Source organism: Leucoraja erinacea, chromosome 39 (assembly GCF_028641065.1).
Source record: "Leucoraja erinacea ecotype New England chromosome 39, Leri_hhj_1, whole genome shotgun sequence".
In the NCBI taxonomy this organism is placed as follows: Eukaryota; Metazoa; Chordata; class Chondrichthyes; order Rajiformes; family Rajidae; genus Leucoraja; species Leucoraja erinaceus.
This window is the reverse complement of record NC_073415.1, coordinates 8867223-8892951: the sequence shown is the minus strand read 5'-3', so window position 1 is coordinate 8892951 and position 25729 is coordinate 8867223. Positions and strand designations below refer to the sequence as shown.

General features: G+C 46.8%; 3 protein-coding genes across 7 annotated transcripts in view; 1 reads left to right on the top strand and 2 right to left on the bottom strand.

Annotated features, from left to right (window-relative positions):
- Positions 1–6480, top strand: part of LOC129714540 (DENN domain-containing protein 1B-like) — a 33191-nt gene extending 26711 nt beyond the window's left edge. For both annotated transcript variants that reach the window (XM_055664227.1, XM_055664226.1), the window contains 3 exons: positions 1520–1587; positions 2706–2901; positions 3405–6480. In XM_055664227.1, coding sequence (XP_055520202.1) covers positions 1520–1587; positions 2706–2901; positions 3405–4505 — 1365 coding nt within the window. In that variant the 3' untranslated portion in view covers positions 4506–6480. The remainder of the gene's footprint in view (positions 1–1519; positions 1588–2705; positions 2902–3404) is intronic.
- A 256-nt stretch (positions 6481–6736) lies between these two features.
- On the bottom strand, positions 6737–17771 carry crb3a (crumbs homolog 3a). Of its 3 annotated transcripts, none has more exons than XM_055664230.1 (4): positions 17546–17771; positions 13575–13889; positions 10493–10545; positions 6737–9769 (listed from the first exon to the last, which is right to left on the bottom strand). In XM_055664230.1, exons 2-4 carry the CDS (start codon positions 13642–13644, stop codon positions 9575–9577), a joined length of 318 nt encoding a protein of 105 aa, XP_055520205.1. In that variant the 5' UTR covers positions 13645–13889; positions 17546–17771; the 3' UTR covers positions 6737–9574. The 3 variants fall into 3 exon arrangements, with proteins under 3 accessions (XP_055520205.1, XP_055520207.1, XP_055520206.1); XM_055664232.1 differs by lacking the exon at positions 17546–17771 and adding an exon at positions 16661–16735; XM_055664231.1 differs by lacking the exon at positions 17546–17771 and having other exon boundaries at positions 13575–15010.
- Positions 17772–20628: 2857 nt separating this feature from the next.
- LOC129714539 (transmembrane protein 205-like) lies at positions 20629–25700 on the bottom strand. Of its 2 annotated transcripts, none has more exons than XM_055664223.1 (4): positions 25578–25700; positions 23403–23521; positions 22087–22250; positions 20629–21251 (listed from the first exon to the last, which is right to left on the bottom strand). In XM_055664223.1, the coding sequence occupies exons 2-4, from the start codon at positions 23500–23502 to the stop codon at positions 20949–20951; spliced, it is 567 nt and encodes a 188-aa protein (XP_055520198.1). In that variant the 5' UTR covers positions 23503–23521; positions 25578–25700; the 3' UTR covers positions 20629–20948. The 2 variants fall into 2 exon arrangements, with proteins under 2 accessions (XP_055520198.1, XP_055520200.1); XM_055664225.1 differs by lacking the exon at positions 25578–25700 and adding an exon at positions 24140–24161.
- Between the last annotated feature and the right edge of the window lie 29 nt (positions 25701–25729).

The following is a 25729-nucleotide window of genomic DNA, read 5'->3' as shown; positions in this document are numbered from 1 at the left end:
TCCAATACTGCTCAATGCTGCTTTAGTGCCTCACCAAACAACTTAATATTGGCAATATAGTCATTGGTAGTAAGTGATTTGACTGGAGAAAGCATCACATAAGTTTTACTGTTTGTATCCACTCGTTATCATCTTATCTACAACCAATAATGGACCATTGTGGGCTCCACCTTTCCCTGATCATCAGTGCTGCCTTAGATTTGTTCTTTTCATGCCTTTCATTCATTTATTGTTTGTAGCTTTTCGTATCTCTAGATTCCCTCTCCCCCGACTCTCAGCCCGAGGAAGGGTCTCAACCCAAAACGTCACCTATTCCTTCTCTCCAGAGATGCTGATTATACTCCAGCATTTCTGTTTCTGTCTTTGATGTAAACCTGCACTTCCTTCCTACACGGGTCCTCAGCTCTGTTTCTGAGGAAAGATGCTTGGCTGCCAGTCAAGGGTGTGTGTTCTCAGCTATTTCTCCTTCATGATCTCCCTCGCTACAAGGCAACCAGAAGAGTTGTATTCGCAGAATTTGTGCACCTATTCCCCCCCCCATCTCCCTTCTGTTTTTTGTTTTTTCTGTTTCTTGTTTTTTGTGCTAAATTGTATGTATGCACTGAGTACGAGCAGCTTTCAGTTTCACTGTACATGTGTAGTGACAATAAATGGCATATCTCTATCTTAATTCCTGGGCATCTGGCATTGGATAAAAGAGCCATGCAAGCTGTACCCCTGAAAATGACAAATTACCTCCAAAATTGAGATTGATGTGGGAGAAGAACTTGTCACCAACCTGACAACCTGGGACTTGAATATTTTTCCAGGCTGGAAACTTTCCTGGTTCACAAGGTAGACAAAAATGCTGGAGAAACTCAGCGGGTGAGGCAGCATCTATGGAGCGAAGGAATAGGTGACGTTTCGGGTCTCGACCCGAACCGTCACCTATTCCTTCGCTCCATAGATGCTGCCTCACCCGCTGAGTTTCTCCAGCATTTTTGTCTACCTTCGATTTTTCCAGCATCTGCAGTTCCTTCTTAAACATTCCTGGTTCACAAGATATTGACCTGAGAATATGGCTCCCAGATAAAGGCCATGTAATGCCTTGGGTACCTGGAACTCGGAATTTAATTTAACTTTATGGAGGTTTTGTATATGGAGAGTGGCACCGTGGCCTTACTGCGCCAGAGACCTGGGTTCAATGCTGTCTATGGGCGCTGTGTCTATGCGGAGTTTGTACTGCGTGGGTTTTCTCCAGTTTCCTCCCATGCTCCAAATCCATACAGGTTTGTAGATTAATTGGCTTGGTATAATAGTAAATTGTCCCAAGTGTGTGTAGGATCCTGTGTGTGTGTGTGGGATTGCTGGTCGGCTGTTCCCCCACTGTATCTCTAAACTAAACCATAAATATATATTAAGTGAGTGGTTCCCCAGCTACAAGGTGCCATTGGTAAAGGTGGATTATTCTATCAGATAGATACATGTATGTTCCAGCCCCTTCCCGCCCCGTTTTATATTTTCACCATTTCTCCTCCAGTCTCGTCCTCGACGGCCAAATCGCCACTACACGAACATCGATGGATCTCTCGCCACTGAGACAGACAGGTAACATCTTCCCCTCCATTCCCCTCCGGATGACCCACCTCTTCCCAAAGTACATACATCTTTGTTTAAGAGGGAACTGCAGATGCTGGAGAATCGAAGGTTACACACAAAAAAGCTGGAGAAACTCAGCGGGTGCAGCAGCATCTATGGAGCGAAGGAAATAGGCAACGTTTCGGGCCGAAACCCTTCTTCAGACTGATCGGGGGGCGGGGGTGGGTGGGGACAAGAAAGGGAAAAGGAGGAGGAGCCCGAAGGCTGGGGGATGGGAGGAGACAGCAGGGGGACTGAGGAAGGGGAGGAGACAGCAAGGACTAACAAAATTGGGAGAATTCGATGTTCATGCCCCTGGGGTGCAGACTCCCCAAACGGAATATGAGGTGCTGCTCGCTGTGGCTGTGGCCATGGAGGAGACCCAGGACAGAGAGGTCGGAGACGGAGTGGGAGGGGGAGTTGAAGTGCTGAGCCACCGGGAGGTCAGCTTGGTTATTGCGGACCGAGCGGAGGTGTTCGGCGAAACGATCGCCCAACCTCCGCTTGGTCTCACCAATATAGATCTGCTGACATCTAGAGCAGCGGACGCAATAGATGAGGTTGGAAGAGATGCAGGTAAACCTCTGTCGCACCTGGAACGATTAAAAGTACATACATCTTTGTTACCCTTGCATCCTGACCTATTGCCCGGGACAGAAGCAGACTCCTCTCCTATCATTGTCACATCAAGTGGGAGGCACATCCAGTTTCCCCACCCCTATGGCCTTTGGACTGTAGTTCCCCATTCCATTGACATGAATATGGGGCCCACTGTTAAGGGGATTTAGTTACCATTTTTGTACTTGGGAAAAGGTATAGGTGACGTTTCGGGTCAAGACCCTTTATCAGGAGTCTGAAGAAGGGTCTTGACCCGAAACGTCATCCATTCCTTCTCTCCAGAGATGCTGCCTGTCCCGCCGAGTTACTCCAGCATTTTGTGTCTATCTTTGATATAAACCAGCATCTGCAGTTCCTCCCTGCACACCATGTTTGTAACTTCTCTGCCCAACGTCCTCTGGAGGTGATACACTTCATCCTGAAACTTACAATCCTACTATTGATGCTGATCATTTGCTTGACTTGTGCAGGTCCACCTGTGATGAAGATGGGCAGGACAGCTCCCTGGATACGGTCAGTGATGAGCTCCTGCAGATAGAGGATATGGACCTGCTCGGGGAGATCTTTGATACCCTCAGCACTCAGACAGCTCATGACAAGGGCCTTCTGTACGGGACCCGCAGCCTCGACTTCTTCAACATGGACTCCATGGAGGACATCCGCAGGGTGAGTGAGGCCTTGTTTAATCTCAATTAGAAGCTGTCATAGAGTGGTACAGCGTGGAAACGGGCCCTTCAGCCCAACTTGCCCACACTACCCAACATGTCTCAGCTACAGGTACAAAAAAATGCTGGTCAAACTCAGCGGGTGCAGCAGCATCTATGGAGCGAAGGAAATAGGCAACGTTTCAGGTCGAAACCCTTCTTCAGACTGTACTATACCCACATGCCCGCGTATTTCTAAACTAAGTAAACTCACCTTGAGGAAATAAAGCTTACAAATATGTTGCCTTTGAGACGTAGACACAAAAAACCTGGAGTAACTCAGCAGGACAAGCAGCATTTCTGGAGAGAAGGAATGGGTGACGTTTCGGGTTGAGATCCTTCACCCATTCCTTCTCTCCAGAGATGCTGCCTGTCCCGCTGAGTCACTTCAGCATTTTGCGTCTACCTTCGGTTTAAACCAGCACTTGCAGTTCCTTCCTACACATGTTGCCTTTGTGTCTGCAGGTCAGGGGTACCAACCCCAGCGAGGAGAACATCAACAGGAGAGAGTCGGAGCCAGTGAGACCCCAGGTGTGGAGTTTTGATGGATCCACAGAGTGTATGAAGTCCCTGTCGGCCTCCTTGGAAGAAACATCAGACATGTCCTCTGTGTCGACCAGCCAGGCAGACCTTGGAGATTCTGGGAGTGCCTCAAGTCACGAAGAAAACATAGCGCCTCCAGAGTTGCAGCCTGTGAATCCCCATACTCCGAGCACCAGCAGTTCAGAGGAGCATGGATCACAGGACGACTCCTTGTCCGTTTCACCATCTGCCAAAGGTAATGAGAAGTGTACAGGGATTCACTGGGATAAAGGGTCCTTACTAACTCAGCCAACGGGAACACCGACTGAAAACGGAGCCCCTCAGCCAGACACAACCGAGACAAGAAATGAAATGCTGATTGAGGACTTGGGTTCCCAGGGTTCAGCTACAGAGATCGACGAGCTGAAACCCTCAGCAGAGGACCACCAAGAACAGGAGGTGGAACAAGACGAAGGTCCGGCAACATGTGCAGAAGAAAGTGCCAGCCTAACTGAGCGTTCACCTCCACCAACAGCTCCTAAAACATCAACCACGCGGCAGAGAGCGCGGTTAACGTCGCAGGTGCTTGAAGGCAGGGGGGGTGAAGCCAACCTCGATGTGAAGGAGGAAAGCTCCTGTAATCATGGTGCTGGGATGGCAGTGGAGGCTGGCAGCGAGATGGACCCCTCGTGCGTTCCCACTGTCCCAGCAACCAGCAAGGAAGAGGCAGCCCAAAGTGTGCAATCAGCCCTGTCCTATTTCCAAGCCCGTGCTGGCGAGAAAAAGGCCGAAATTGCCAGGGGAAAGGTTCGCTCAACGTCCGTCGCCTTTAGATGTGTGAAAAAGGAGTGGAAAGAAGAACTGGGTGAATCCACCTGCAACACCTCCACCACCCAGCCGCCTAGCGATGGGCCACCAGCAGAAGAAACATTGTCTGTGGATCAGGAAGAACAAATACCAGAAACTGTGGCAGCACCCGAGACTGATCCAGATCTTACAGCAGCCAGGAAGGTCTCGGAGCTGAAAAAGAGATTTGAAGCCTAGGAGCTGATTAAATTTAGATTTTATTCCCCAGCATTGATGGGTCAGTGACAGAGTATAGACGCAAAACGCTGGAGTAACTCAGCGGGACAGGCAGCATTTCTGGAGAGAAGGAATGGGTGGCGTTTCGGGTCGAGACCCTTCTTCAGACTGGTCTCGACCCGAAACGTCACCCATTCCAGACTGTTTCATAGCCTTGACATGGCATCCATATAAGATGGGACCTCATGCTTGTGTCCAGGCAACACTCATCACCTTGATATGTCTTCCTAAACATGTTGAGAAAATGAGCAGAAAGGTGAGGCTTTTTCATTTGTCGTTTATCTTTTCCTCACTCACACTTTTTGTATTCAGCCCTGGCTTTGAAGGGGGTAGAGGTTTGTGGCTGGGGAGGGGGAGGGGGATAGAAACAGAGGGAGGGAGGATGGGGAGAGTTGACCTTTCCGATGTTAGGCCAGTGTAATTTGGAATTTGCTGAATTGGGAAGGCGGCATAGAAAATAGGTGCAGGTGGCCATTCGGCCCTTCGAGCCAGCACCGCATGTAGCAGACAAGCCCACAGTTGTCAAACTGCTGCCTCACAAACACAGGGCTGCCATTGAACAAATATTTTTAACTGCATAGATAGGTTAATAATGAGAATACAATAAGAATATAAATTAAAAGATTAAACTTTAGCCATGTTCTGATGTGCATCCTTTCAAGATGGTAGGGTGTTAAGAAAACTCTTTACAAAATACATAAGGGGACATGGCTTTTTAAACTGAGTGTGAAAGCAAAGCTGCCAAAGTGTTGCCAATATCTGGTGAGACCCAGCTGGAAGGTTGTGTCCAATACTAGACTCCACACTCAAGGAATTTGCAGTCCGATAATTAATGGAATACTTAACCAGAGAGAGGCACAGGAAACTGGAATTGATCCCTTTTAGAGGAGAGTTAACACGTTCAAAATCACAAAGGTTTTTGATAGAGATTTTTAGCAACAGAGTGCATTCTGAAATGAAACCTCAGAAAGGACATTCAATAAAAGCTTTCAAATAGTGGAAAGATTTATTGGGCAGTTGGGAAAGAACCAAATGGGATTCTTTCAATCTCTATTTAGCGACATGTCTTGTGTGGAGCTTGAAATATAATCAGATTTTGCAATACTGACCTGTGGCCTGGTGAGGATAATGTGCAGCAAACTAGCTGGTTACGTTCAGACAGGAAATGTTGCACCAAAGAGGAAATGATGCATTAACATGTTGAGGAGATTTCAAACCTCAACCATGGTCACTGTTGGAAACACAGCAAGAGAAATCTCCTATGGCCTTTAAAATAAGTAGTAGGTGAGGGATAATTATTGACCTATTGCCTGCATATCTTCTTGCAACCCCACTTCCCCAACTCGTGTTTGAAATAGTTACACACCACAACTTCCAAGATGGCTGCCCAACACAAGCGACTATTTGCCCTCTGGCCACAGTAGATCTACAGTTACATTACAATCGCTCCACACTCTTAAATCTGTATTCCTACAGCAACATTTCTTACTTTAACTATGATCTTATCTGTACACTGTAAATGGATTGATTGTAATCAAGTATTGTCTTTCCGCTGACTGGTTAGCACGCAACAGAAGCTTTTCACTGTACCTCGGTACATGTGACAATAAACCAAACTGAACCATGACTGGTACTAATGTATCCAACTACAATAGTACAGAACTCTTCAGTATCCAGTAATTATCCAAATCCTCTCGGCAATTCCTCTATCCAAAGACCACCACAATCCTATGATGATTCCCCAATTTAATCTAACAGAATGAAAGTACAGGGTTGGGTCCCTGTCCCACTTTCCTGAGTTACTCACAAATTCTCCCGAGTTTTCCCCTTGCTTCAAACTCGGAGAATGTCTGTAGGAGTCCTTAGCGAGTCCGTAGGAGGCCATAGATATTTTGTAGAAGCTCGTAATGCCAGCCCTAGGTACTCGGGGCATCAGGTAAGTCGGGACGTTTTTTCAGCATGTTGAAAAATGTCCACGACTAGCCCTGAATACCTACGGCTGGCTATTACCGTAATTCTCTGAGTTTGAATCAAGGGGAGAATTTGTGTCAACTCGGGAAAGTGGGACGGGCTTTAATGAAGCAATTCAGACAGCCCCACTCTTAACGAACAAGGTTTGACTATTACTGGTTTGCAACACGAGTTGTGAACTTATAACGTGGAAGCTAAATACATTACCACGGTACAAAGGAGTGCAAATTCATTATCACACATAATATAAAGACTGTGTAGGAAGGAACTGCAGATGCTAGTTTGCACCAACAATAGACACAAAAAGCTGGAGTAACTCAGCAGGTCAGGCAGCATCTCTGGAGAAAAGGAATAGCTGATGTTTCAGGTCGGGACCCTTCTTCAGGTGGAGAGTCGGGGGAGAGGGAACAGATATGAATAGGTACATCGAACATCGAACAAATGAATGTAAGCTGGACCATTAATGCTCCTGCTCACAGGGTTAAAATCCCCCCCAATCTTGTCTATATTTCTTTCTTTTTTTTAAATCAAAACACAAAATGACAGAGAGAACTTATCCAGTTCTGATGAAAGAACCTCTGGTGTCAGGGGTTATGGGGAGAAGGCAGGAGAATGGGGTTAGGAGGGAGAGATAGATCAGCCATGATAGAATGGTAGAGTAGACTTGATGGGGCCGAATGGCATAATTCTACCCCAATTCCTTATGAAAGATCCTTTACCTGAATCATTAACATCTTCTCTCCCTCCTGATGGCACCAAACCTGCTGCCTACACCCAGCAATGGATTTTATTTCAGATTTCCACGATCTACAAGATAGATACAAAAAGCTGGAGTAACTCAGAGGGACAGGCAGCATCTGTGAAGTGAAGGGATGGGTGACGTTTCGGGTTGAGGCCCTTCCTCATCTACAACTCTTTTTGATTCAGATGTATCTAGAATTGATTAGGGGATGGGCTTGTAGATATTGAACCAGCTTTATGTAGTTTCCCAGCCTCCAGTTCAAGCACCAGTTATAACTATGTTCTACCACACATACTCCAGACTATAACAAGAGTGGAGCTTTGAAAACCACAGCAATTTCTGCACAGTACTCTCACCTTTTGATTCATGATCCACTAAACTAACCGACATTGGTTGTTCAGCTGAAGCAATATTATTGGGCAGTTATTATAACTGAACCTAGATTCTGGCCCCTTAATGGTCAGCACTTGAGTTGATGGTATTACATGTAATGAAACATTGAATGCTCTGATCAAGTTGCTACCAGTAAGTTTCTCCTAAATACAAGCCCTGGTGAAGAAGTGAATGAACACATGACAAGTTTACAATATCAAATTCTATTATCCACTTGAACAATCAATCATCGAGAAAAATAAAGTCATAAAAAATAGTAAATGATTTTCTTTTAGACAAAGTGCATACAAAATGTATTAATAAAACAGCATGGAGTGCGTGTACAATTTCTGACTTTAAAAATAAGCCACCAAAATATCAGAGTACGAACGTCTTAATCTCAGTTTGATTGTGGCATAAACAGGTGCAGTTTACTTAATATCAGAGGTCTTTGGCCCCAGATACATACTAGTCCAGTGTTCACATAACAGCAATTAACTTCCGAGCATTGAAGAGATTTAAATCTACACATTGCCGTTGAAAACAGCTATAATCTAGGGAATAGGGGGTCTGGTCTCTTTGCTGAATGTACGGTAGGTCTTTAAAAATATAAATAATTATCTAGTGCAAGAATGTTACATTAAAATCAGCAACAGAAAAATAAGTGATTCAAAATTTCCCATTGAGGTATTAACACTTACCCGTTCCCACGTATGTGGAACTCGCATACATCTCTGCATTCTGTAGTGTTCATATTGCTTTTTCATCCGCCCATTGACATCTTCCAGTGACTAATATCTCTACCTTAGAGGACCCACTTTGGCTAAAGAGGGCCCGTTAGTGGCACAACAGGGAATAAGGTAACCCCGCACCAGAATCTGTGCATCCTAAATTATACTGCAATATTGCTGAACTATTAATACACAGTAGGCATAAACCAGCAGTTTCCATTACAGTGAAGACACAAGGAAGATGTTCGGCACGGACTTGTAGGGCCGAGATTGTCTGTTTCCGTGCTGTAATTGTTGTTATATGGAATTGCAGATGCTGTTGTATCTTAAATAGATACAAAGTGCTGGAGTAACTCAGCAGATCAGGCAGCATCTCTGAATCTTTCAGGTAAGGACCCTACTTCAGCCCGTTGTCTGACCCGTTGAGTTACTCCAGCACTTTGTCTTAGTGTCCAGTACAGATTCCTTTAGAAAAGAAATATACAAACTAACATTATTTTAAATTACAAAGTCATTGAGTCAATGAAGGTTCCTGGTGATGCAAAGATCACGGCTGAAATGCATGGCTTTCCACCAGGCAATGTTGGCTCATTGACACCACTTGAGTAGCGAGAGATTGCCTGTAATAGGGAGGCAAGGCCATGGATGACGCAGGTATTAGTGGGATTAACAATTGTTACCAGTGGCTGCGCGTGCCGACTCTCAATTCACCGCGCTGCCGCTTTGATCGTGGGATTGATGCGTTGCTGGTACTTGGTCTACGAGGTTAGCTTATTGTCTGCTTCTAATTTCAAGAGAGAATGTCTGCAACACAGCCCCAGTTCAGCATAGTTGTCCCATCTAAAGATCTCAGAGAAATGCCTCGAGTCCTTATCGTCCCACCATGGGTGTTATCCTAGGCCAGCCAGCAGTTCATGTGGTTGGGCCACTGACATTCCCCCCCAGACTAGCTGGGCAGTGAAACCCCATCATTCCAGTAGTCCCCAGCTATCGGAAAGATATCACGGTCAAGGGGGAATACCATCAGATAATCAGCTGGATATCCTTCACTTCTCGCCCTTCATGACAAGGGCAGAAATCACAAAGTCCCTCTCTCTCTCTCACACTCAATCAATGACAATTCCCTACAGAAAACAAGTGACAGTGTTGGACTTTTTTAGCTCCGACTGTTTCCAGCATCAGTTCCGTGGGCCAAGCGGTCTCTGGGCGCCTGGCTAGATGAGCCGCTCCTCGGGAGGCAACTTCAGGCCGTGCTGGGGCACTGCCCGTGCTCCGTTCTGCTCCAGTTGGCTTGGGTTGTACGTGCCCTCCTCCCTCCGTTTTCCCTTCAGCTTCATGATGCCCAGCGCGAGGATGATGGCGATGAGCAGCAGGCCCCCGACCACACAAGGAACCACGATGGCTGCAACCTGTTAAAGCCCATAGAGGCACAGGTCAGCAACGCAGTTACTCCTCACACACCATCCCAACTCACAGCTACCCCTCACACCCCACCCCACCTCAGTTACCCCATACATACCACCCCCACCTCCACACAGTGTGCGTTTTGATACCATTCCCTTATCCCCATACCCCAACAAATGTTGGCACTAATTATTTACACCTTCCCAGATTTCCTCCTCCAGAATTCCAGCAATCACCTCCCATTGTCATGCCGCAGAAAGCCCACGCAGGCCACAGGGGGAACGTGCCCCCCCCCCCCATCCTCACCCTCAATCAATCACAACACTCTGCTCTGATAATACAGCAACCAATTCCCAATGTTATCACTAGAGATTAGTCAGAGGCCACAGCAGGGTGGGAGGTTATGGCCGTTCTTCATCTGTAGGCACATTGATCCAAAACGCCATTGAAGACCCAAGCTTCACCCTCTGCTCTGGTGGAGGCAATGGCAAACATTAAATCCGAGATAGATGTAAAATGCTTGGGTAACTCAGCGGGGCAGACAGACTGATCAGTCTGAAGAAGGGTCTCGACTGATCAGTCATTCCTTCTCGCCAGAGATGCTGCCTGCCCTGCTGAGTTACTCCAGCTTTTTGTGTCTATCTTTGATTTAATCTAGCAACTGCAGTTCTTTCCCAACATTAAACCCTGCTGCACAAACACATTGAACACCAAAGAGAAAGACTTACTGGCGTTTTGTATTGTGTCGCCAATGTGGGAGATGGAATCGTCGTGTTATTCTCTGTGAGGAAAAGTTAAAAGATTGTTTCAAAATATACATCAAATGGATAACTAATAACTGAAATCTTTGCAGTCACAGGGAGAGCATGCAAACTCCACACAAAGAGCACCCAGAGTCATGAGCGAATCAGGGCCTCTGGCATTGTGAGACAGCAGCACTAACTGCTGCACTTCCAGGTCTCCCAACTTCCTTGTTTTCCAAGAAGGAACTGCAGATGCTGGAAGATCGAAGGTACACAAAAATGCTAGAGAAACTCAGCGGGTGCAGCATCTATGGAGTGAAGGAAGAAGGGTTTCGGCCCGAAACGTCACCTATTTCCTTCGCTCCATAGATGCTGCTGCACCTGCTGAGTTTCTCCAGCATTTGTGTGTACCTCCTAACTTCCTTAGTGGCCAAAGACCATCAACCTCAATAAAAAGGCTAAGTTGGAGGAGGAGAAAGCTTTCAGGTTTATTCTATAAAGGACAGCACAGGCCTCTTGGCATCGAGTGATACAGTGCGGAAACAGGCCCTTCGACCCAACTTGCCCACACTGGCCAACAATGTCCCAGCTACACTAATCCCACCTGCCTGCATTTGGCCCATATCCCTCCAAACCAGTCCTATCCATGTACCTGTCTAACTGTTTCTTAAATGTTGGGATAGTCCCATCCTCAACTACCTCCCCTGGCTGCTTGTTCCATACACCCACCACCCTATGTGTGCATTCCTATATGTTACAAGACCAGAATGGATGGCAAGCACCTGTAGTGATGGGCAGGAGTCACGTACTGACGAGGCCCTGGACCTGCAGTCAGTGCATTAGGCTGGCAAACAAAGCCTATCCAAGGCAGCAGATGACAAGCAAACAAGCTCGCTGGCCTTGTGTTCTGTGTGCAGCATGGCCCAGAGCCAAAACACATTACTATGGCAACTGGAACACCTTGAAGAACATTCCAGAATCATGTAATCCTGTTTCAAAATCAAATTTATTGTATTCTCCTCATTAAGATCACAGTCAGTAAATAAATGCATGTAGGAGCATCACACATATCAGACCCATGTGTTTCAGCAACACCTTCATAGAGCAATGCATCTCCAGGCTAGGTTAAGTTTGGTTTAGTTTGGACATATAGTGCTGAAGCAGGCCCTTCGGCCCACCTAGTCCACGCCGACCAGCGATCCCTGTACCCTGATACTATCCTACACACACGAGGGTTTACAATTTACAATCTTTACCAAAGCCAATTAGCCTAGAAACATGTACGTCTATTGGTGTTTGTGAGCCACTTCACTTCTCTGCTTCAGAGGGCGGTGGAGGCAGGTTCTCTGGATGCTTTCAAGAGAGAGCTAGATAGGGCTCTTAAAAATAGCGGAGTCAGGGATATGGGGAGTAGGTAGGAACGGGGTACTGATTGGGGATGATCAGCCATGATCACATTGAATAGCGGTGCTGGCTCGAAGGGCCGAATGGCCTACTCCTGCACCTATTGTCTATCGTCTATAGAGTGTTTAATAGAGACAGACACACACACACGTATACACATACACATGTACACACACACATGTACACACATATATACACACGCGTACACACACATGTATACACATACACATGTACACACATATATACACACGCGTACACACGTATACACATACACATGTACACACACACACACACACAGACTAAAATATAGTATCTTCTTTCAGTAATGTCGGTGTAGCTGGTGCTAACCCATGTCATTTAGATTCTGTTCTTCAGATTAAAGAATTGTTGCTTTAACCGACTGAATACAAGCAGGCTCCAGCTGCGCAGCTCAGACTGAACCCATTCCAGTTCAAAGTTGCAGGTGACGATATCACTCCATGGGCCACGTTAAACAGTTTACATGGATTCCTTGAAGCTGGATTAACGACCTGGTCTGTTTGTGATTTGAGTGCATCTTATAAAATGTGGCAATATATTCCCCCCCCCCCCCTCCACTCAGACTTTGCTCCCTCCTGTCCCAAAGTTGCTGACTCACTAGATCAGTTCCACATTAGTCACCCTCATCTGTAGACTTAGTCCATCGAGCTTCAGCAAACAGCGAAACCCAGTACAGCGTGACTGCCCTGCCAAACTTTTCCACACACCAGCGTGCATGAGCATCAGTAACAATGGTGACTTTTCCTGCCTTTGTTAATTGTAACTAAAAGATGCTTAAATTTCCAAGATGCTGTCTGACCCGTTGAGTTACTCCAGCACTTTGGGTCTTTTTCTAAAGTTTAGAAACCAGCATCTGCAGTTCCTTGCTTCCACTCATTAAATTTCCATTGCTCCTTTCACTCTTTTTTTTTTTTTAAGGCTCTTTACAGCCAAGAAACATTTTGTTTTATTGGCAAGTCACTGTTGCAGACAGTTGAAGAGCAAGATCGCAGAAATAGACAAGCAAATCGCAAGCGGGACAGTTTTTTTGTGAGTTTAGTTTATTGTCACGTGTACCGAGGTACAGTGAAGAGCTTTTGTTGTGTTCTAACCAGTCGTGATGGTGTTTGGGGGAAAGCAGGGAGCCACGATAAATCCCTGCAGAATAAAGACATGTGGGCGGTGTGGTGGTGCAGCAGTAGAGTTGCTGCCTCACAGCGCCAGAGACCTGGGTTCCATCCCGACTAGGGGTGCTGTCTGTACGGAGTTTGTACATTCTCCCTGCAACCTGTTTAGATTTTCTCCGAGGTCATCGGTTTCCTCCCACACTCCAAAGACGTACAGGTTTGTAGGTTAATTGGTTTGGTATAAATGTAAATTGTCCCTGGTGTGTGCAGGGTAGTGTTAGTGTGCGGGGATCGCTGGTCGGGGAGGAACGGGGTACTGATTGGGGATGATTAGCCATGATCACATTGAATGGCGGTGCTGGCTCCAAGGGCCAAATGGCCTACTCCTGCACCTATTGTCTATTGACTCAGTTGGCCAACGGTCCTGTTTCTGTGCTGTATCTCTAAACTAAACTCCGCTCACTATCCCCCATCTCCACACCACTCCAACCACAGATAAGAAACGCACCAACACTGACCTGCAAAGCTTCTGCCAGAAGCTGCGGCTCCAAGTGCAGTGATGAGCAGTAGATGATGTAATCCACCCATCTTTGATGTGGACCAGTCCAGCGACACTCGGCTTAGATTGTGTGTCTCAGACACTGTGTGAACACAGATCGCAGCAACTCCAGAGGCAGGGGCCAGGTCAGGCACTGGGATCTAAAGTGGTGGAATCTGAGCTGTGGGCGTACCTTGTCGAGGAGGAAGGAATCCCACTAATTATCACTGTTGCTGCTGCCTCAGGGTAGCTGATGCAGGTCACAACATATTCATCACCACAGCTGGGTTTCCTCCTGACCAGAAAAAACAAAAACCAAAATCATTTTGCATGCAATATTCCAGAACACCAAATTATTATAGCATCATCATTAGCCTCAGCCCTTCAGGGTAAAGGGCCCACGAGAGATACTACTTTGATTAATCCCCTTTGGCCGTCACCAGTATAGAGGCATGGGGATTGGAGTGCGGACTGGATTGAAGCCAGTGGTGGTCTCTCTCTTGGTTTGGTGACTCAACAGATACACAAGGAAGAACATAGAGGAGCACAAGGACATGGGGCTAGTAGTCGTTCCTCAAGTCTTTGGCTGATCAGCCCCAGACCTCATCTTCTCTTCTGTGCGGAGAGTCATAGAGTGATACAGCGTGGAAACAGGCCCTTCGGCCCAACTTGCCCACACCAACCAACATGTCCCATCTACACTAGTCCCACCTACCTGCATTTGGCCCATATCCATCTCAACCCATCCTATCCATTCACCTGCCTGGATGTTCCTTAAACGTTGCGATAACACAGTTTCCCCAAAGCCCTTAATTCCTCTATCTTTCAAAAAAACATTGTCCCACCTCCTCTCTAAATGCCTCTGGCGATGCAGCCTACACAACCCCCAGGTAGAGACTCCCAGATCAGACGTATCTGCCCACTTCAGTTTTATATAACTGCCCCATGTAATTCAGAAAGACAACTGGACATCTATCCTAACATGACCCCTCTGGGCCTTGTACGTTTCAATAATATCACCCCACAAACGCTTAAATTAAAAAACTATACATATCTAACTTTTTTCAGCTGCATATTTAATCATATTACTTTTCCCCAATACCTCATCTTGCATGATAGTAATTGTTAATGTTCTTCCAAGCTATTTAAAAGTAGTTAAAATATTATATTTCAGATCCATACAGTGCCCTCCACCACAAAGACTGAAACAAAGTACAGATTTAAATTATGTGCCATTGCCTTGTTTCCAGTTATCTATTCCCTACTCCCAAAATGAGAGAGTTAGATTTAGCTCTTAGGGTTACAGAATCAAGGGGTATGGGGAGAAAGCAGGAACAGGGTACTGATTCTGGATGATCAGCCATGATCATATTGAATGGCGGTGCTGGCTCAAAGGGCCAAATATCCTTCTCCTGCACCTATTGTTTATGTTTTATACTCCTGATTGCCACACTTATATTAACTAACCACTTCCTTATTATATATCTCCACTGAAATCTTTGCCGTCTCTTTTGATATTACTTGTTAGTTTTATCTCAGTCTTCTCCTCCTTATTAGCTTGCTGGTCCCTGAAAATCTCCCAGTCCTCCGATGCTCATATTTCTCTTGACCTCCTTTTGTTAACCATGGCTGATTCATCTTTCTTATCAAGTTCCATTTTCTAAATGCTGACTGAGCATTGTGAAATAGCTGCTTAAATATCTGCCCTAGTTCATCTATTGACATTTCATTAAACCCAGTTTCCTCTCGGTAATTCTTCCTTCATTCCTTCCCAGTGACAAGTCCTGCAGGCTGCAGTTTGCCCAGATATAAAACAAAGCAAAATTCCCTCTCCTCCCTCCTTTCCCTCCACCCCCAGTGGAGCAGAGAGAGTGTTCCTCAAAGTTCACCTTCACTGCCTTAGTTTTTAAAATAATGTTAATTATTTAACCTTAACGCAGGTTCAAGATTAAGTTGTATAGGAAGGAACTGCAGGTGCTGGTTTACACTGAAGATAGACACAAAATGCTGGAGTAACTCAGCGCGTCAGGCAGCATCTCTGGAGAGAAGGAATGCTGCCCGTCCCGCTGAGTTACTCCAGTATTTTGTGTCTATCTTAGTTTTAATTTAGTTTATTGCCACTTGTACCGAAGTACAGCAAAAAGCTTTTGTTGCGTGCTAACCAGCCTGATCAGAGACATACAGCACAACAGGCCCTTTGGCCCATCACACCCATCCACACTATTCCCATTTGCCATCTTTCAACTTCCAACACCTGGCCTCGACACTAAGAGTTTCCACCTCCACCCCCCCAAACACCATCTGAATGAAAAATAATCTTCCTGCGTGTTGAAAAAGTTATCCCCTTAGTTTAATCTCGAGATACAGCATGGAACTAAGCCCTTCAGCCCCATAGAGTCCATGCCGACCAGCATTCCCCCCAGCACACTAGGAACAATTTACATTTATACCAAGCCAATTAACCTACAAACCTGTACATCTTTGGTTCCTATTAAATCCTCCACTCCCCCTCACCTTAAACCTATGCCCTCTGGTTCTCGATTCGCCAACTCTGGGCAAGAGACTCTGTACGTTTACCCGATCCATCCTTTGTATAAAATGATGAAAGGAATAGATGAGGTAGATGCACAGTCTCTTGCCCAGAGTAGGGGAATCGAGGACCAGAGGGCATAGGTTTAAGGTGAAGGGGAAATATTTAATAGGAATCGGAGGGGTGACTTTTTCACACAAAGGGTGGTGGGTGTATGGAACAAGCTACCAGAGGAGGTAGTTGAAGCAGGGACTTTCCCAACGTTTAAGAAACAGTTAGACAGGTACATGGATAGGACAGTTTTGGAGGGATATGGACCAAACGCGAACAGGTGGGACTAGTGTAGCTGGGACATGTTGGCCGGTGTGGGCAAGTTGGGTCGGGTAAACACTGTATCGCTCCATGACTCTAAAACAAGCAGCAATATTGAACTACGGCAGCGTTGGGATTGGACTGAGCCACACACACTAACTACAGGGTCGCTACCTGTTTTAATCTAGGTCGGCAACGTGGAGGAGCCACTGAAACATCCTCACCTGTAGACGCGCAGAGCCACTCCACCACACACACACACACACACACAGAGTCGCCCAGAGAAACCGCATCTACACCGACAAGTACACACAGCCCTCCCACACACAGCCTTCAGGGACCAGGAATGTAGGAATCATTAATAATTCACCAGGTCACGGGAATGATTGTGTAACAAGCAACGCGTCCTTATTTTAGAAGGAAATGCTAGGAAAAAAAGTCGGTGGAGACCAACATATATGTTATAAATATGTTATAAATATAGTATATATATATATATATAGAGAGAGAGAGAGAGAGAAAGATCATGGTCTATATAACATATATTAGTCTATTTCTATTTATTACATTTATATATATTAATACACATTTATTTGCTCTATATATATATATATATATATATCTATATATATATATATGGCTCCACCGATTTTTATCCGTAGCATTTCCTTCTAAATATGTATTAAAAGAGAAAGCATATTGCCAGTAATAGGAGCAGAATTAGGCCATTCGGCCCATCAATACTCCACCATGCAATCATGCCTGATCCTATCTCTCCCTCCAACCCCCATTCTCCTGCCTTCTCCCCATAATCTCTGACACACCTGCACCAATCAAGAATCTTTCTATCTGCGCCTTAAAAAAAAGTCTGAAGAAGGGTCTCGACCCGAAACGTCACCCATTCCTTCTCTCCAGAGACGCTGCCTGTCCCGCTGTGTTACTCCAGCGTTTTGTGTCTATCTTTGGTTAAACCCAGCGTCTACAGTTCCTTCCTCCACGTTAAATAATCCCCAGGCTTGGAGCTTCAAAGCGGGTTCCAGAGCTCCCTCCCCCGGGCAATGTCCTTTGTGCCGCCGCCCAGAGTGGACACGGACTCTGCACAAACTCACCTTAATCCACAAAAATCCTCGCTGCTCTCTCTTCACCCCTCCCGGGGATGGCGGTCCCAGCAGAGTTTGTGTTCCCCAGCGCCGGCTCCCTGTCGCCGCTTGTCTGGGTCTTGCTCCCTCGATTACACCCCCGCTTCCGATTGCAACACCTGTGACCTGACCGGCTCAATCCTCACAGTCGGCGCTGCCGTGAGCAAAGATCCTATAGCAGAGCTGTGTGAGTGTGGTCCCCGGGATAGGCGGGCATATACCTCCCATCCCCTCCCCCAATCCCCCCCCTCTCCCCCCCCTTCCCCCTCTCTCCCCCCTCCCCCCCCCCCCCCCCCTCCCCCTATCTCCCCCCTCTCTCTCCCCCCTTCCCTCCCCCTATCTCCCCCTTCCCCTCTCCCCCCCCTTCCCCCCCCCCCCCCCTCTCTCCCCCCCTTCCCCTCTCTCTCCCCCCTCCCCCCTCCCCCTCTCCTCCCCCCCTCCCTCCCCCCCTCCCCCCTCCCCCCTTTTCCCCCCTCCTCCCACCCCCCTTTATCCCCCTCCCCTCCCCCCCCTCCCCCCTCCCCTCTCCCCCCTCCTCCCCCCTTCCTCTCTCCCCTCTACCACTCCCTCTCTCCCCCCCTTTTCCTTTGCCCTCCCCTTGCTTCTCCAATTTACTCTCTCCCCTTGGGCTGCCTGGACCGTGAGATCACGGTACACTGTACATTGTCACTGTACACTGACAATGACAATTAAAATTGAATCTGAATCTGAATCTGAATCAGAATTTGTAGGAAGGAACTGCAGAAGCTGGTTTACACCGCGGTAGACACCAAATGCTGGTAGACACCAAATGCTGGAGTAACTCAGCGGGACAGGCAGCATCTCTGGAGAGATGGAATGGGTGACGTTTCGGGTCGAGACCCTTCTTCACGCAGAGATTGTCCCGCTGAGTTACTCCAGCATTTTGTGTGGTTTCATGTCAGAGCCCTACTTCAGACCGAAAGATAGAGAAGGTAGACAAAAATGCTGGAGAAACTCAGCGGGTCAGGCAGCATCTATGGAGCAAAGGAAATAGGCAACGTTTCGGGTCGAGACCCTTCTTCAGACATATGAGGGTGGGGGGGCAGGAAGAAGAAAGGAAGAGGCGGATACAGTGGGTTGAGGGAGAACTGAGAAGGAGGGAGAAAGCAGGGACTACCTGAAATTAGAGAAGTCAATGTTCATACCACTGGGGTGTAAACTGCCCAAGCGAAATATGAGGTGCTGCTCTGCTCTGGCCATGGAGGAAGCCCAGGACAGAAAGGTCGGATTCGGCATGGGAGGGGGAGTTGAAGTGCTGAGCCACCGGGAGGTCAGGTTGGTTAATGCGGACCAAGCGGAGGTGTTGGGTGAAGCGATCGCCAAGCCTACGCTTGGTCTCACCGATGTAGAGCAGCTGACACCTAGAGCAGCGGATACAATAGATGAGCAAGATAGAGAAGGTCAGAACCAAAGATCCTATAGCAGATCTTTGGCCAGAACAAACCAAAGATCTTATTCGCTATAAGATCTTTGGAACAAACCAGGGCCAGCAATAGATGACCTCAGGAAGGGTGGAGTCCATAATGGCCTATTGTTGTGTGGGGAAGATGTGCTAACGACAGGAATAGTAATTTCTTTGACTGGGTAGCATGAAAACAAAGGCTTGTCAATGAGGTGATTATGTATATAAACAACTGGAAGATGTAAATGCTTTTAGACCGGCAGACATAGGAGAGGTATTAGGCCATTCGGCCCATCAGGTCTGATTCACCATTCGATCATGGCTGATCTATTTTTCCCCCTCAAATCCATTCTTCTGCCATTCTCGGTCCAACTTGCCCACATGTCCTAATGTGTGTGTGTAGGATAATGTTCATGTGCGGGGATGGCTGGTCGGCTGGGGCTCGGTGGGCCGAAGGGCCTGTTTCCGCGCTGTATCTCTAAACTAAACTAAAGATGGCATGGCTGCTCCAACCTCATCGGTCAACCCTTTGTACCTTGCACCGTCCTAGACTCTTCCACCAGTGGAAACATCCTCTTCACATCCACCGTATCCAGACCTTTATTTAGTCAGAGGGTGGTGAATCTGTGAAATCTCTAAACTAAACTAAAGAAACTAAATTAAACTACACCATCCAAACTGTGGCTGCAAATTAACTTTGCTTGTACTTGTAACAAGATGGCTGACACTCCCTGGCGATAGAAACTTGTTTAGCTTCAGCAAGTACTGTGTGGCTTCTGCAGCTGTGAGTTAGCATTGCGTAGTCCCAGACCCAGGGATGGTACCGTTTACTCCGCTCCAAGATCTTTGACAGTATGTGTCTCAGATTCATACTCAAGATACAAGGCTTCTATACTTTGCTCCAATTGTGTTCATTGACAGAAACCTCAAAAGAATTCTTCAGCACACACTTCCCCTGTTCTGTAGTTTACTTTAGAGATACAACATGGAAACAGGTCCTTCACCCCACCCAGCCCACGCCGACTATCGATCACCCGTTCACACTAGTTCAATGATTTTCACATCCACTCCCTACACACTAGGGGCAATTTCCAGAGTCCAATGAACCTATTAACCCACACATCTTTGGGATGTGGTAGGAACCTGGAGCACCCGGAGAAAACCCACACTGTCCCAGGTAGAAGGTGCAAACTTCACTCAGACAGCACCCGAGGTCAGGATTGAACCCGGGACTCTGGCACTCTGAGGCAGCAGCTCTACCAGCTGTGTCACTGTGCTGACCCAAGTGCTTCTGTACCAGCCAGCTATATATGGTCAAGCTGTTTATGGGATCCTAGGATTTCTTCCAGGCAGCAGTGCCTGCAGTAGTGCTGGAGTAACTTTGTGGGTCAGGCAGCACCTCTGGTGAGTGTGGATAGGTGACGTTTCATGTCGGGACCCAAGTTACTCCAACACTTTGTGCCTTTTCTTTGTAAACCAGCATCTGCATGTAGTTTCTTGTAGAAACAGTATGAAGTGAAGTCACCTATCCATGTTCTCCAGACATGCAGCCTGAACCACTGAGTTACTCCAGCACTTTGTGTCCTTTTCTGCAGTTTCCTGTATCTCCTCAAGAAAATTACAATACCGGTTCATGTCACAAAAGCAGGCTGACAATTTAATACAATATCAAGAGGCTTTAGTGCTGTAGACTCACAGAAGGAACAAGAGTTAGCTATGCATCCAGACAGGGCGTTTACAACAGATAAGTGGACTGGCACCTCTTTGATTTGCACTGTGTGTTGGGTGTTGCCTCACACAAACAAACCTTTCAGAACTGCAGCTCTTCCCTCCCGATGGCTGGTGTTTGGTAAGTTTTAGAAGATTGGGATCAAAGTTGAGATAAGTAGAGATTGTGATCCCCAGAGAGACCTTCAATCCCCAGGGAGAAACTGGCAAGGAAGAAGGTGTTTAGATAGTCTTCAGGTTGCCTGCAGTGTAGAGGAGATTCACCCCATTGCAGAACACACAGATGAGGTTGCACACCATGCTGATGGCGTGGTACTTCTTAAATCTTGAGCTGAGCCTCCTGTACTTGGCGTCGCTCTTAAGCAGCTTCTTGTAGCCCTCGATGTTGGTGCCAAACCCCACCTCGTCTCCGAGGCCGTGCTCCCGCTCGATCTTATGCTTCTTGACCATAACCTCAGCTGTGGTCTGCCCGAACCATTGGGCGTTGAGACCAGAGAAGATCACGCACACAAACAGTGATGCGATCTGCCAGAAAACAGTTTTATTTTTTAGCGTTCAGTTTGGATTCACAGCACGGCAAGAAACCCCTTTGGCCCATCAAGTCCCTGCCGACATCAATCACTCACTCATTCACACTAAAGATAGACACAAAAAGCTGGAGTAACTCAGCGGGACAGGCAGCATCTCTGGAGAGAAGGAATGGAGAAGAGAACCTTCTTCTCGACCCGAAATGTCACCCATCCCTTCTCTCCAGTGATGCTGCCTGTCCCGCTGAGTTACTTCATCTTGTTGCGTTTATCTCCGGTTTAAACCAGCATCTGTAGTTCCTTCGCCCCATTCACACTGGTTCGATGTTACCCCATTTTTGCCAGGATGCGAGGGGTTGAACTAAAGGGACAGGTTGGGCTGGCTAGGGCTTTATTCCTTGGAGGGCAGGAGGCTGAGAGGTGATCTTTTAGAGGTGTTTGGTTTAGTTTAGTAAAACAGTGCAGAAACAGGCCCTTCGACCCACTGAGTCTACCGACCAGTGATTTCCGCACATTAATACTATCTTACACACACCACTAGGGACAATTTACAATTTTTCCAAGCCAATTAATCTACAAACCTGGAAGTCTTTTGGAGTGTGGAAGGAAACCTAATATCCTGGAGAAAACCCACGCTGGTCACGGGGAGACAGCACCCACAGTCAGGATTGAACCCGGGTCTCTGGCACTGTAAGACAGTAACTCTACCGCTGCGCCACCATGCTGCCCCCTCTAAAATCATGTATAAAATCATGAGAGGAATTGATAAAGGTGAATGCACCGAGCCTGGGTATTGCTCTCTATCTAAGTTACCCGAGTTCTATCCGAGTTACCTGTACAGTTTCGGCCTTGTTGAGTAACTGCTGCGGGTGATAGAGGGCATAAAGAGACAGATTAATGAAGGATCCTCCCAGAACTGTGTAGAGATAGTAGGGAAACAGGCTGCTCTGCACCAGGCCGAATGTGTGCCTGCTGATGGTGTTAATCAGAACAAAACCTGCGGAGACAACATACACTCCTTCAATATCCTGAAACTCTAATTGTTTATTACAGATAAGGCAGATTAATTCAGAATTGATATTGAGTTGAGCGGTAGAGATGCTGCCTCACAGCACCAAGGGCCCAGGTTCGATCCTGACTACGAGTGCTCTCTGTATGGAGTTTGTATGTTCTCCCCGTAACAGTCAAAACAGCTCCCCACACAGCCAAAAATCTGTATCCTCCCTTCGATCTGGTATTGTGTTGGTTCACATGCTTGATCAATGGTGTTTTATCATTAATGTTTTATCATTATTAATGTTTAGTGTTTTTCGAGTGATTTGTAACTGTCACTGTATGTCATGTTGTTACTTGTGGGCGGAGCACCAAGGCAAATTCCTTGTATGTGAATACTTGGCCAATAAACTTACTTACTTACTTAGTTAACCTGTGTGGGTTTTCTCCAGGTACTCCGGTTTCCTGCTAAGCTCCAATAGACAGACAGGTTTGTCTGCTAATTGGCTCGCTAAAATTATAAATTGTTCCTAGTGTGTGTAGGATAGTGCTAATGTATGGGGATCACTGGTCGGTACGGACCAATTACAGAAGCCAATTAACCTACAAACCTACACATCTTTGGAGTGTGGGAGGAAACCGGAGCACCTGGAGAAAACCCACGCAGGTCACGGGGAGAACGTACAGACTCCGTGCAGACAGCACCTGTAGTCAGGATGGAACACAGGTCTCTGGCGCTGTAAGGCAGGTCTCTACCGCTCCGCCACTGTGCTGCCCTTCTTATAAACGTTGAATGTTTGGGATATTCCTTTATCTTTAATTCAATAGTGTAAATTTATTTAGAAAACAAATCTTGCAGCTATATAATTGTCAGTAATAAATACTATGGATCTAAAATTTAAAGGTTCTGGTGTCTCAACGTTATTGCTATATCCTGTATCTGTACACTGTAAATGGCTCGATTGTAAGCATGCATTGTCTTTCCGCTGACTGGTTAGCACACAACAAAAAGCTTTTCACTTTACCTTGGTACATGTGACAATAAACTAAACTGAACTAAAGTGAATGAAAAAAATAATGAAAATGTTAAAAACACAATGTTTGAAAATTGTGGCCCTAATACACTCAGCAGTTCTGATTCTTTCCCTAACCTTACCTGAGACAAAGGACATCCATATCTGCATGCCCCATGTTGTGGACAGTATGATCAGGTGGGTGGCTTTGACCAGGCTAGTAGGATCTCCTTCTGTTGGCATTCTGCAGGCTGGTTAGACCCTGTTTTATTGCAATGAAAATGAATGCAACAGTGAATTTCCCATCTCCGGCATTGCACCCTCCCAATGCAGGGCCCAGTGGATTGGATTGTGCAGAGGATGAAGGGTTATGACAGAGTTAGTGTATTAATGGCCGCTTGCTGGTCAGCGTGGACTTGGTGGGCCGATGGACCTGTTTCTGTGATGTTTCTGTGATATATCTGTGCTGTACCCTCCTCCACCATCACCCCAGGCAGCGCGTTCCAGGTACTCACCACTCTCTGCACAAAATACTTGTCCTGCTAATTTTATTTAAACATTGCCCCTTTCTCCTTGAAGCCATGCCATCTAGTCTATGACATTTCCACCTTGGGTAAAAGATTCTGACTGTCTACCCTATCTTTGCCCTCTCATAATTTTATATAGTTGGATCAACCTTTGCATTCCAGAGAAAATAATCTCCATCACTTGTCCAACTTTGTAGCTAAATACCCTATAATCCAGGCAGCATTCCGGTAAACCTCGTCAGCACCCTCTCCAAAGCCTACTCAATCCTACCTGTGTCCAGGCCTCACCAAATGCTGCAACCTTGCTCCGCTGGTTTTCCTGTAGCTTCTAACTGTGGTGCCACACAATTTACCTGCTGGAGAATCTGCCTGTCCGTGCCGAATGGAATCCTCTCCTCACGCCCCCGGTGTACTCTTCCCAACGCAGTCCCCGTCCAGCTGACTACATTCAAACTGAAGGCAAACAAGCTGTAATCTCCATTGCAAATACGGCTGAGAGTCACAGATAACAACGCTCTGAGCATCTTAAACAAAAATTCTCAATTTCTTCGCTTGAGACATTGGCTCGTTAAACAGTCCCATCTCCAGATATCGTCAATATAATGTCAAGCAATAATTCTTGTGAGAAATGCCATGAGTGTGACAACAATAACTGATCAAAGGCAGCTGTAGACTCTGCTCACTTGAACTATTGATTATTGACAATGGAGTTGACACACACGTTAGTAACACCGGTGATTTGGGGTTCAGATTACAATTCTAGAAACTACTGTAGACAACACTAAAAAAGGCCCAGTAATACCTTCAATAAATCTTGGCCAGATTATAAACTCCAGCACACTGGTCACTGTTTCCTCTGAAGATAGGCACAAAAAGCTGGATTAACAGCGGGTCAGGCAGCATCTCTGGAGAAAAGGAATAGGTGATGTCTCGGGTCGTGACCCTTCAGTCTGTCTTATTACAATCTATTTGCCTATAACTAGTTGTTTTGTTGAATATTCAATAAATTCAATAACACTGAAGAAGGGTCTCGACCTGAAACGTCACCCATTCCTTCTCTCCAGAGATGCTGCCCGTCCCGCTGAGTTACTCCAGCATTTTGTGTCTATCTTCAGTGTAAAGCAGCATCTGCAGTTCCTTCCAACACATTCAATGATACATTATTGTCACAGGTACAGTGAAATCCTTTGTCATCGCACACAATCTGGTAAAATCATACAGCAGACGTCACCTCGGCAGTACACAAAGGGCTTTGATCTGTCGTTTTCACACCTTACCCTTCCATATCTCTAGTCTCCCTCTGCCCTGACTCTGTCTGAAGAAGTCTCGACCTGAAAAGTCATCCATTACTTTTTTCTCCAGAGATGCTCATGTGATACGACCTGAATTAGGCCATTCGGCCCATCAAGTCTACTCCGCCATTCAATCGCGGCTAATCTATCTCTCCCTCCTCCTGACCCCCATTATCCTGTAACCCCCTACACCCTTTGTTGAGTCTATTTCTGGAAATAGAAATGATGGGATTGTTCCCCCACCCCACCATTGGAGGGGGTGGGGGCTAGCATGGAGCTGACGGGCCGAAGAGCCTTTTACGGGTGTTGGCCCTGTCAAAGGAGTGCTTCCCCTTTAAAGTAGACTTTACTTGTCTACTTAGTGAAGCAAGAGGATAAACTGAGGATGGGAGGTGGATTTGAGAGGATTAAATTGAAGACGGGGGCTCAGCCAATGGAGCCACGCAGTGCTGGCGGCCCAGGCGGCCGTTCAGCCGCTCTAGCAGCTGCTATCACTTACCTGGCCTGGAGCGCAGGCCCGCTCTGCTCCTGCCGCCGCTGACGGACAGGCCAGCCGACCAATCAAGTCGAGGTATGACGCGTATTCCCGCGGGCTCAGCCAATCAGAGGGCGGAGGGCGGGGCTCGCGGTGATCCCGCCCCCGTATTGAGT